The 12,579-nt window shown below is 41.3% G+C and overlaps 1 protein-coding gene across 5 annotated transcripts in view; it reads left to right on the top strand.

Moving 5' to 3' along the window:
* The window catches only part of ptprsa (protein tyrosine phosphatase receptor type Sa), a 175,987-nt gene that overhangs the window by 116,248 nt on the left and 47,160 nt on the right, over positions 1 to 12,579 (top strand). For 3 of the 5 annotated variants that reach the window (XM_087179358.1, XM_087179356.1, XM_087179355.1), the window contains 3 exons: positions 1,824 to 2,144; positions 4,067 to 4,260; positions 6,977 to 7,094. In XM_087179358.1, coding sequence (XP_087035484.1) covers positions 1,824 to 2,144; positions 4,067 to 4,260; positions 6,977 to 7,094 — 633 coding nt within the window. Of the gene's footprint in view, positions 1 to 1,823; positions 2,145 to 4,066; positions 4,261 to 5,746; positions 5,774 to 6,976; positions 7,095 to 12,579 lie in introns of all 5 variants that reach the window. The other 2 variants (XM_087179359.1, XM_087179357.1) reach the window with 1 other exon arrangement.

Below are 12,579 nucleotides of genomic sequence, written 5' to 3'. Positions count from 1 at the left end.
TGTAGTCAGGTGCTGGTGGTAAGAAAGTCTATAAAATTTAGTATATGTGGGAGTCAGGTACGTATGATGCAGACAATGCTTGTGATTTCTTTTTATTTGGTTGGTTCATTTTGGGTTTTTCCGTTTGTTTTTTTTCAAGGTTAAATGTTCTTATTTTCTGTTTATGCTGAGTATCATGTTTTTTCATGTTTTCTCATGAGTTGTCATTTTGAACCTTAACTGTTGTTGTGGTTCTTTCTTTCGAGTCACCTGGGTTACAGAGAAATTCATTTCCCAGTACCCTCCTTCAGTTCATAATTTATTTCTTCAGCCTTTGTTTTGGAATGAGATCATGCTGCCTGTTTCCATTGGTTTCATTTTAGTTCTTTTCCTAAGTTGCTGTGTGTGGGATGCCTTTTTTTTTTTTTTCCCCCTCGATAATATTTCATTTTGTTTTTGGTTACCGCGCAATTTTTTTTTCCCTTACATAACAGACAAAAATGAAATAATGAACTGGGTTTTTTAACACCAAGATGGACACAATAGATTCTCGTGTAAGGGACAGAGGAAACCTGACTTGGATAGAAATACTTTCATTCATGTCCTTCTGTACGTACAGTATAATACCAAACGCTGGATGAAAAGTGATGAGAACATTTTATCACTCCATGCACAGCACTCTCTAGACAAGCACATGCTGTGAAAGAGCTTGGCACAGATTAGCAGCAAGAGTCATTTAGAAAGTTCACAGATGTGTAGGGTTTAATATGTTTTAGAACAGCCACCATGTTGGAAAGCATTTATACTTTAAAAAAATTAAAAAGGAGAGATTTTGACACCTCCCTGCTAGATTATACTTCGGAAATAGTTTGTTTTAGCTTGTGCTAATTTAACTGAAAGTTCCTGTACAAAATTACTTTTGTTTTTTGGATTATTTAATTGTCCTCATTCTGGGTGAGGATGGATGCTATTACCAAGACAAAGAAGGAAACAAAAAAATAAAGCACATTAACACTAAACAAATTTTAATTTATTTATATTTATCTCATTTTTATGGTGGCTTTGTTGACATGACAGTATGTTATTAAACTGTATATAGACAGCCCAGTGTCTTAATGGTAGTAGTAATTGCAGAGACCCTGCAGGGGAAAATTAGGGGTTTAGTACTCATGACTGCCATTTTTATCCGGTTGCTAGTTTAAATTGGTAAAGAACTAAAACCTCAGTTCAGAGCCTGAAAATAAAATGCACAATGGATACGTTCATCCCTGTCCATCTGGCACTGCACCGTGAAAGTAGTGATTGTGGATAACAAAATGTCTCAGGTTTAGAATATTAACTGAAAGCTTTCCCAAGGATGGCATGAGCAAAACAGTGTCAGATCCCCCCACGGCCTACATGGTAATACATTACATGACAGACATATGGCTTCTGTTGTACGTAAGGATGGAGATTGTCAAAAAGTCAGAAAAATGTCAGGTTTATATATAACAATTTTGATAATACCAAAAAAACCTGTACCAGAACCAAATGTGCCTGCATGTCCCTAGCTATTATACAAGGGTAGCCATCTTGATTCATTATTACACAAGCTTGTGCCATTGTCCATTTATGCCTCTTTTGTCGACATTTGCTTGTTTTTTTTATTTTTCCGTCTTTTTTTTTGCAATTTTTTTTTTTGTTTGAATTATTCTTATAGTTTTTATTTGAGTTTTGAATTTTCCTTTTATCATTTTCTTTATCTCTCCCATCTTTTTATTTTTTTGTTTTTCAACCCTCCCTTCCTCCTCCCCCAAACTCCTCGTCCTCGACTCCCACCCTTCCTGTCCTTTCCACCTCACCAGAGCCCTCAGCCCCCCCTCAAGACATTAAGTGCAGCACCACCAGCTCCACCACCCTGCTGGTAAGTTGGCGCCCCCCGCCTTTGAAGAGTCAGAACGGTGTCCTGGCGGGGTATAGGGTGCACTACCAGGTGGTGGCCCAGTCAGAAGGCGGCAGCGACGACGGCGAACCCACGGAGGAGCCGACGGTGCCTGCCACCGAAGAGCAGGTGCTGCTGCAGCGATTGGAGAAGTGGACCCAGTACCGCATCACTGTGTCCGCCTTCACCGTGATCGGGCCAGGCCCTGAGAGCGAGCCCCTGATCTGCCGGACAGACGAAGACGGTACACGAGTCTCTAATGTGTAGTTGCTTGGTTTCAGGAGCATACCAACATCCATAAGTAACAGGACCACATATAGCTGTGTAAACCGTATGAAAGTAAAACACTTAAAATGCACAACACACTTGGGAAATCAAGTGTGATGGTAATAAAACATAACTAACCAAATGTAATTCATAATAACTACCACATCCCATATCCTGCCTCTATCTGTAGGCTTTTAACTGTATCTCGCTGCTCAGTTGAGAGCCATAAGCATTTGTGAGTGCTTTACACTGCAAGGCCATATCTGCCTGTGCTTTTATGGTGGAAACAGCAGGCTGGACATTAAAGAAGCAGGTGTGAGTCCACTAAGGTTGCAGCACAAATCCCCTGGCAGGAAAGTATGGTTGACAAAAAAAAGAATTAATAACACCCTCGCAGGCCTCACTTAACTACTGTTGTGGTGCTGTGGAGCGTAGTACTCAGGCCTGACCTACTCCACTGAAACGCAGAGCCTGGTAATGGGTGTCACTGTATGAGAGCGTTAACCAAGGTGCTTTTGAAAAAGGGAAAATAGGTTCAGTTGACATTCCCTGGAAAACAGTATAATACTTTACCCACAAACAGATTTTTGCTTCTGTGCACTGCTGGTCACTCCTCTATGTGTGTGCGACAACTGTGTACCGGTTTGGCACAAATAAAATTGAAAAAGACAGAAGAGCCAAGATGCTTGCAAAAAAAAAAAAAAACAAGCACATAAAAAGTAAACATCACACAGCTGAGTCGGATAGCAGGAAGTAAATGACAAATGAGCAAAGCAGTTGAACAATAAAATACATAAGCTGACAAGAAAAGTTGTGAGCATGTCACAGAGCGTCAGAATCATTGATGGATGGCCGACATTGGCTTCTGTTCTCCAGGATCCATTTCACGTCCATTACCACAGCATTTTAAAGCATTTTTTCTGACACTGATGTACAGTGAGCACAACAGGAGAGGCAAGCTTAAATTCATACCATGCCTGTTTTAAAACACAACGGTATCAGGGTTTGCAGAGGTGAAAGCCACAGCACACTGACAAGAGCTGTAACAAATTTTCTGGTGTCATTACGATAATAACGTGTGACCAAGAAGTGCCATGTAGAGAAATAAGAGCCGGGGCTAAAAGGTAGGAAAGATTTTGGCAATAAACAAGATTGGTGAATGATCCTGGGGAAGACAGGGGGAGGGGGGAGAGAATGGGGTTGTGATTTAGGGAGGAAAAGCGGGACTTTAAGTGTTTGCGGAGGAGCAAATGGAGGCAGTTTGAGTGGAAGAGTTTTATTAATGGCACATCCTTCTCAGAAAAAAGCCGGTCCGCGGCACACCAAAAGGCCTGGAAGCGGTGCCTTCCACAAAAGCCTGTCATTATGACTGAAAGGCAAGGCTTCCCATTGATGGCAGACAGAAACAGCAGACATATATTGAAAAGGTGGAGGAGACGAGGAAAAGTGGTTGTGTGTGTGTGTGTGTGTGTGTGTGTGTGTGTGTGTGTGTGTGTGTGTGTGTGTGTGTGTGTGTGTTTGTGGTGGGTGGATATGGTTTTGTGGAGAGACTGACACAGGATTGTGTTTCTCTTTATATTTTAATGTCTCTGTCTATTATTCTTGCCAGTTGTCAGTATGTTTTATGGATATTGTGTGTGCATGTGTGTGTCAGGGTGTTATTAATGTCATGACACAATTTTATGTGCATCTCTCATCTTGCATTGCTCCTATAAATAGCATGAAGGATTTGGAGAAATTGCACCGAGACAACGCACTGTATGTTTATTGCAGCTGTTGAAAGAGGGACATTTCCACTAATATTTGAAAATAGTAGATCAGAACTAGATCTTTAGATCTTTAGATTTTTTTTCTTGCAAAAATGATTCTTATTTGAGTTTTCATCTTTCTTACCCATAGTTCCAGGGGCTCCTCCAAGGCGGGTGGAGGTGGAGGTCCTCAACTCCACAGCGCTAAAGGTGATGTGGCGCTCCATGACCCCAGGCAAGCAGCACGGTCAGATCCGTGGCTACCAGGTTCACTATGTGCGTGTGGAAAATGGGGAGTCAAGGGGCCTGCCCCTCATCAAGGACGTCATGCTGGCTGATGCCCAGGTATGACCATCTCACAGCTTCCTCAATCAAAGTCAGTTAGAAGAATGTAAATACTTCCCTAGAGCATGCTCATACCATACGCATCACTGCAGTTTTTGCTCACGAAGAAATTGCACACACGCCCGTGTCTGCCTTTGAATCTATTTTTCAATCATGACACAGAAACAATTTACTAGTTAAGTAGCATTATAACTCAACAGTGCTACACCGATTTAATGATTAAAATCTAAATGGGCACATCAAAGAAGCTTTGGCCAACTTTTTTTTCTGACATAGGTCGCAAATGGTGTGCCTCATCCTCACCTGTTGTGTCTGTGCAAATATTGCTGGAGTATGAGAAAGCGATAGGTTGCTCTCCCCTCTTGGATTTCATTTCATATTGCTGTAATATTCTTTTCCCCCTCAGCCCACAACAAGAACTGTAATCAAAGCTTCACTCATCTTGTCCTCCCTCTTCTGCCTCCATGGCTTTTATTAGGAATGTCTAGACCCCTGCTTTATGGCAACATGTGCCATGAAATGTCTGATTGTGTGCTTGTATCAAACGCAAAGACTCAAAGAAAATGCTGATTATAGTATTCTGTGCCTGGGGCAGGAAAGTAAAATTGGCATGAAAACATTTCACCAAAAATCAGCCTCCACTGACAGATAGAATTGTAATGGAGCCTTTTACAATGGCCTTTTTTCTTTCTTTCTTTTTTTTTTTTCCTTTTTTTTACAAAACTTACAAAACCATCAACACAGTGTTGTCTGAATTCTGCCAAAGTGAGACTGTTGTGCACTGTAGCAATCATCCAAATGGAAATTATAGCCTTGAAGCAATAGGGTAAACAAGACAGAAAAGAATAGTTGTATGCAATGCTACATTTTTTGGGAATGAATGAATCAAAGTCTATTTTTTGCACATGAATGAAGGAGCCATTCAGGCCAAATGCCACCAGCGTCACGTTTACATTTTTGGCATGTAGCCGTCCAACGGATAAAAGAGGAGAAATGATCTTAAATCACTGAAATTATAACATCCAAATCAGTGCTCTCACCCAGCAGTCAACACAGAATGGCAGGCAGGAATATTTTTTTAGTTGCAGATTTTTGTTCGTATATTTAAAAATGACCTCATCTTTAAACCCTTAAAAGCTACGTTTTAATGTTACTACTGGTTGTAGCTGTCTGTGATTTAACACTGAGGTAGTTCATCAGTAGCTGCACAGTAACATGGTTAAACATCTCCAGGCCTCACAGGCAGACTCGCACAACTCTCAGCCTTGTTTCAGCTGCTCCTCATAACATAAGCTTCAAACAGTTTCTCTTTCTCCTGACCTCACAAAACCAGTACCCTATTTCTGATACCAACCCTCTGCTCCCAAACCTCTAATGCCCCCGTCTCTCACAATCCTATTTCTTCCCTTTCTTTTCTCTCTCTTTCTTTGAAAAAAAAAATATTGCTTTCTCTCCTGCACTCTCCTCTTTGGCGGGGGGGGGTTAGTGGGAAACGGACGATACAGCTGAATATGTGAGTACGAAGTTTCGCCTGAGTGCTTTGTGTAGCTGAAAGGGTATAAACAGCGGGTATTGCATCAACCTGGTTGGATTCACAATTTACACAGCCCCTCCAATCTTTATTCAATAAGTTTGGATAGCAAAGTGGCTCAGAGGTTTCACCTCAGCTGTCTGGCCAGCCAACCTCTCCGCTATCTCTATACGCCACTGAGGGAAAAAGGACAAACTTCTATTGCCGTCTGGCTTCTACAAAATGGTGGCTGATGCAATATCCACTGCCCACTGTGCCTGGAATGCTAATGCTACTAGTGTCTCGCTGTGTGTTTATGCAGTACGTTTTGTCTTGTGCTCTGGTGGTGTGTGTGTGTGTGTGTGTGTGTGTTGTTTTTTTTTTTCTGTGTGATTTTTAAACCGTAATTTTTTAATTTTCGCCTCAGATTTACTGTCATGCTCTAAGTTCATACACTTTCTCATTCATTAAAAATACAGAGACAGTAGTTTAAATAATGTCCATGTATGATCCGTGAAATCTCCCTTAAAATCTTCACCACGTCTCATGGTGATGATTCACAACTGCAGATTTAATTATTTATTTTTTGGCAGCAAAGTGTACCCTTATTTTGAACTCAAATTTGAAACCCCAGTGCCTCTACATTACGTGAATACCATCTCAAGTGCAAGACAGTACTTATAGCTCATTTACCTTTATTGACCTCTCCCATCACTCCAGCCAACCAGCCTGTTAAAAACCTCATTCTGTGTTCGTTCAAACCTGCTCCTTTGAAAGATTCATTAGAATCGATCGGAAGCCTCTCTTTGAAGAGGACTCAAGAAACTTAATGGCTGAGGTAAAAACTGCCAGTGAATTACTAGGATGTATTCAGCATACATTCATCACATAGTTAAGTTGTTGATTGGAATATTGCTAGAGAAGTAAGGGGGGGTTACTTTTTTTCCATTTACATATCTAATGTCTCTCTTCCACATAGGCAATGCTAAGGATTTACCTAATGGAGTGGTCTCCCATTACACAGGGGAAAACGTTACATTTAATGCATGCCTCGTGAAAATTAATCAAGAGGACCGGGACACACTTCACTCAGATTAACATTCTGTGTAAAGCAGTTTCAGCTGCATGAACTGGGACCAAATCATCAAAAATTCCAGACGCATTTTGACATTTTCGTGTTTCCTGTCTCTACACTGTCTACCGTAGGAAATGGTCATTGGAGGACTCAAGCCAGACACCACATACTCCATCACGGTGGCAGCGTACACCACCAAAGGGGATGGAGCCCGGAGCAAACCCAAACTGGTGGTGACCAAAGGGGCAGGTCAGTACAAGGACGAATCAGTTATTTGTTTGTTTTGGTATGAACAGCCTCTGTTAATGCAGTAATAAAGGCAACATATACTTTTTTCGGCCTGTGGCTGAAGGGTAACTTGCTTGCGTGGGGGGGGGGGGGACCCTTATTCACAATGTGGTGCATTTAACGGATTCAAACAGTCGGAGGATTTGGAAAAGCAAGGAATGCAAGAGTTCCTGATATTTGATTTAGTGTATTAGTTGTCCTTATTAAAAAATACATCTCGTATTAAGACTTCTGCTCCACAAATACATGTCGAGTTAACAGTCATTCAAGAAATTTTTCCAAATGGAACCAATCTGAGCTATATCTAGATTCAAGAACGGTTTAGTTACTTAGAGTTGTTTGTGCCTGTAAAGGTAGTATTTATCATTTCACTCATGTTCAGAAGACTGTCCAAATATTTATAGAGATCAAGGAGGTAGTGTGAGATACTTGGAGATTTTTCAGTCAGATTATGACAGCTTGAAAGCAGATGTCGGGTCTTTGGTTTGAGCTTTAAGGATGAAATTCTGGAGACTAAAGCCTGCACACTACAAAAAGTCTTACCTTCAGATTTTTTCCTTTGTTACCACCACTGGGCACACCAGTTTAAACTGGACCACTTGAGCCTGTTTGGACGCTAGCAGTTGAGTTACCATAAACATGATCTAAACTTGTGAGGCTGGCTGCCTGAGAGTGTGAAAGCCTTCTTTGAGAGAATTTAAGGCGTAAAGCCAATATAGGAGCATCCTTTTGTGGGAGCATCTGTGCCAGTCGGCTTTGGGAGGCTTCAGAGAGCCAATATGTACACAACTGCATGCATACTTATACAAACACAAACACACACACACACACACACACACACACACACTTGCATAAGCACTTAGTCACTCACACTTACTCATGAGCACATGCAGTCGCCACACACAGATAGTATATGCGGGTCTGTACTGTGGCATTGCATCCACCACTGTGCATGCACACAGCCATAACATACACGCAGTCATAATAAAAAGATCACAAAACAATACACACACAACACATTTTCGTAACCCAACACACACACATACACACACACAAACAAAGGCAAATTTCCCAGATCCGGTCAGGTGTGTGTGTGTTAAAGGTGTCAGGGAGCGCGACACTGCCAAAGGGGCTTGAGTGAGCGCTGTCACTCTCCATCCTCCTGTCAGGGCTGGCTGACTGATATGCCAGTCTAGCGCACTCAGCCTGTCCCTCAGACGGAAAGCCTCTCCTTTTTTATTATTGAAGTGTAAAGAAATGGTTTGTGCCAGGGGCCCAAGATAAATAGAGAAGAGGAAAGGGTGAGGGGTGGGGAGAAGACGAGCCTCGGCAGCCTTTTTCAGAGGTGAAGTGGTTGTCTCAGGGATGTCAGGATGGCCTAGTGAAAAGCAGGGTTCCCACTGGTTATGGGATTTCTGAAATACCGGGGAATTTCCTGAGATCTGTTTCAGGCAGTGAACAAAAGAGATTTTTTTTAATGCTCTTTAGGGACTTTGTGAAATGTCAGTGAGTTTCAAAATTAGTTTAATTTTCAGAAAGAAGCCCAGATCTTTTGTATAATGTCTCTCTTTTTCTTTCCTCCAGAGAAAGCTTAACTGTACTGGACAGCTTTAGAGAATTTCCAAGCTATAAAGAGAACATGAACAACAGGAACAAATGAGACAAAATCATCAGATTATACATTAGTTCCACAGGAGGTGTACCAGTCAACAAGGCCCTTTTTTCCTCACTGATTTCAATTCACTCTTATAGTCTGCTAGCTTAATTCCTAAAAATGTAAATGTAATGTTAAAACTGAACTTGATGGGTGCACCTACATTTTTTACTTGGTTTTGCCTATTTTCACATATTATTATATTATGCTGCCATTTAACTACAGTATAGCAATTTCTTGATATGATTACATACAGAAAACACATATCCTAATTTTGACACAGTATACAATGTAATACATTCTAAAAAATTGTTTGTATAATGTATGATGCAGATGTTTACTGTATTACTTTTGACATTCATGTTCTCCACCATACAAACTGCTGTTTAATTGGACTCCGCAAAAATCACTCTTTCATGTGGTTTACTCTACAGTTAACTCACCCATACATTGGCAAACATTAAAAGTGTAATGCAAATGAATGAAATATTCAACCACATGAATGCATGTATGCATTTTTAAAACGCACACAAACACACATAACTTATGCAACTGCTCGTTTCTTGTTACAGACAAGCATGCACTTAAAGAGAAGCAATTGCCTCCAGATACTTGTGACGTCATAGTCCTGTTCTGTTGAGGAAACAAAAAGGAAAAGGCCTGAAAAGCAACATTTATAAAGAGCATGGTGACAAAGGGAGTATATATTCGTGCCACTTAAAATTCAATTCACATCAGTGGCAAAGTCTTTTCATATCCCAAACATTTCAACAAGCCTCACTGGTAGTTTGGTGCATCAGAAAGTATCCAAAAGACTCTATCGGCAGATTTTCCAGGATATAAAAACAGGTAAAAATGCACATTTATTTGTGAGTCACAGACAAAACAACATTTATTCTGTTGCTAGAACTGTCCTTGTTTGCTAAATGAAAGCCAAGTTTCAAAAGTGTCTCTTCATGATTCATACTTTTCAAACTCTTCCTTTGAGGAACAAACTTAACCGTGGCCGATGAAAGAAGTTTTCAGAATGCTTAAAAGAATCTTTATTGACAAAAGATTAAAATCTTTGTCTGAAACTGTTATTCTGCCATCCCATCTGCCCATTAAGAAGTTTTTCACCAGGCTAAAAGGAGCAGCAATGGATGACCATTCTTTTGATATTCTTTCCTTGTTCACGATGAGGTGGAAAATATATCTAGTGCTCCATTATAAGAAAGTTTTCAAAAAACTAACAGATCAACAACCTCAAAACAAATCTTCTCATCTTACAAAGATTGGTAGATTCTATAGGTAGCATATGCAGTAGGCTTCCCAACACCTCTGACTTGAGACCCTCTGAGCAGTACAAGGAAAAAATCTGAAAGAAATCTTATGAAAAATGTAAAATTATGACATGCAAAGTCAGAGAGGAATGCCCCACGAGGATGGCTAATCTGTGTGTAGATCCTGATATAAGGGAGGGGAGACTCGGCCATCTTATTAGGGAGCAGTATAATCATAAAATAAAGATTCATAAGTGGAAGTAGCAACAATTTATTAAGCCTATAATAATAATAATAATAATTCAAAACTAAATTTTGCAACTTCCCACAGTGTTGGTGTCCCCAGATATCAGCAAAAGGTATCTGAAGCTTTAATATTTAAAAACTCAGAAAGCATGAAAGGTAATGCTGAGAAATTTTTTTAGGTCTATCCTTACTCATCCTGGAAAGTTTACACTACGGTATATAGAGTAATATACAGTTTACTCATGTTGATAGTGCACAGTTTTTTTTTCCAGTTAGTATTTAAGAAGTTGTACTCACTGTGTATCGTTTTGTACAGACTTGCAATGATGGACGGATAGATGCAATTATATTTGGAGGTTTTATTTCTGCTGTGTAATTGTGTTAAGTGGTTTGCATTATTCACTAATTGTATTGCAAGTCAAAGTGGATATACTGTAGACTCAAATGAACTCAGTCACACTGTTGTTTGACAGGCTCTGAAGACATTAGTGGGGTATCCTGCCCTTGTAGCATCTTGTCAGCTCACAAACTCCCATCACCCAAGCACATCACAGCACTGCGTTGGGACTGCTGCATCCTGTAAAATGATGCTCAGGGATGCATGTGTGCGTGTTTAAAATGGTATGGGTACTTATTCCAATGCTGGCTGCAGACAGCTAACTTGAAACATCAGACATCAGCTCCAATCCCCTCGCTGCATGTTTAGTAACTTCCTGATCATTATTTTGATCCAGCAAGAAAACATCAATGTAATGGCGCCCTCTCTCTCTGTCTCTCTCTCTCTCTCTCTCTCTCTCTTTCTCTCTCTCTGTAACTAGCACTAGCTCTTCAAATGGGGCATGTGAAAATTGTTGCAGATTTGACTCCATGACATTTCCTACCCTACAAATTACTTCCCTCCAAGAACCCCTGCCACACACACACACACACACACACACACACACACACCCACACACACACACACACACACACACACACACACACACTCCTACGGTAAGCAGACTAAATTAAAAGCAGAGGAAAATGAAAATGTGAGAATGATGTATTCGTCATGACTTTGAAGGTTAAAAAGGACCTCATACCTCCCCCCACACATGTCCTCAGATATGTTAAGTCTCCATAGACGGGGCTATAGCCGCAGGTTAATCAGTGGGAGTTTTTTTCTGATGTAGAGACCCGGTGAAAAAATTATTTAAAACTGCACATACATATGCACAGTGTCCCTTGCAGACAAGTACAGGGGTAATGTGTTTGCTTGTATGCATATGATGCTGTGCATACAGATGTGTGGCATGCACAAGAGAAGGAGGAAATGAGAAGGTAACTTGATCACCCCTTTCTCAATCAGGCTGAGAGTGTGTCAACAGCAGGCTGTTAATACTGTGGCCTGATGGGAAGCGTGCTGGGAGGCCCACAAGGAGGGATTGAACCAGGATCGACCCTGAAATAGACATACAGAGGAGGGGTGGAGGGGGGGGTTTAGGATTGGGCAGTGCACAAGGACGGAATTGGAGAGATGGGGAAAGAATAAGGGAGACTGTAAGGGCAGAGAGAGATGAACACTGAGAAGAGAAGGAGAGGGACAATCAAGGTGTCCAAGAACCACAGAATTGCTCATGTACACACTCACACACAAAGTCACACTCACATTTCTGCCTCCTCATATCCCTGTTGGGCCCTCTCCGCAGCAGATTGCTCCTTGTCCCCCGTCACCTTCATCATCCCTCATTCACTCATTTCTCACCCCCTCACCATGCCCTCGTTCTCTCTCTCTCTCTCAACACACTGTAGCACCACACACACACACACACACACACACACACACACACACACACACACACACACACTTTACACACCACGAACAACCCCCCCTGTGCCCCACATCCTCCCAACACCAATCTGCTGGCTCAGTAGCCGTGATCCCTCTCCCCAGTGTGCAATAGGCCACTGTTTTAAATGTACAAATAATACCACAGTTTCAGGGCTACAAAGTTTGAATAATGGATACACTTTGGTAGCCTGTTGAGGTTAGAAGCAAAGCGCGGAAATTTAGAATGGATATCACACACTCACACAGAGTCATCACAGGATCATTATCTCTGATTCTATTTCCTTGATTAGTGGCGAGCATGACGGCAGAGTGGGCTTTTAAATGACACCAAGCTGAGCTATAGTATATAGCTGAGGAGTATTAGGAGCATTCGTCTCGCCCAGCACTCAGCACCCCCACCATTCCATTACCGGCAAAGGCTCAGCTGACTAGCCACCACCTACCCACCCACCC

The sequence above is a fragment of the Seriola lalandi genome, unplaced genomic scaffold (assembly GCF_002814215.2).
Source record: "Seriola lalandi dorsalis isolate HSWRI2012SDOR001 ecotype SW California unplaced genomic scaffold, Sedor1 jcf7180002054829, whole genome shotgun sequence".
In the NCBI taxonomy this organism is placed as follows: domain Eukaryota; kingdom Metazoa; phylum Chordata; class Actinopteri; order Carangiformes; family Carangidae; genus Seriola; species Seriola lalandi.
This window is presented reverse-complemented; position numbering and strand designations above follow the sequence as displayed.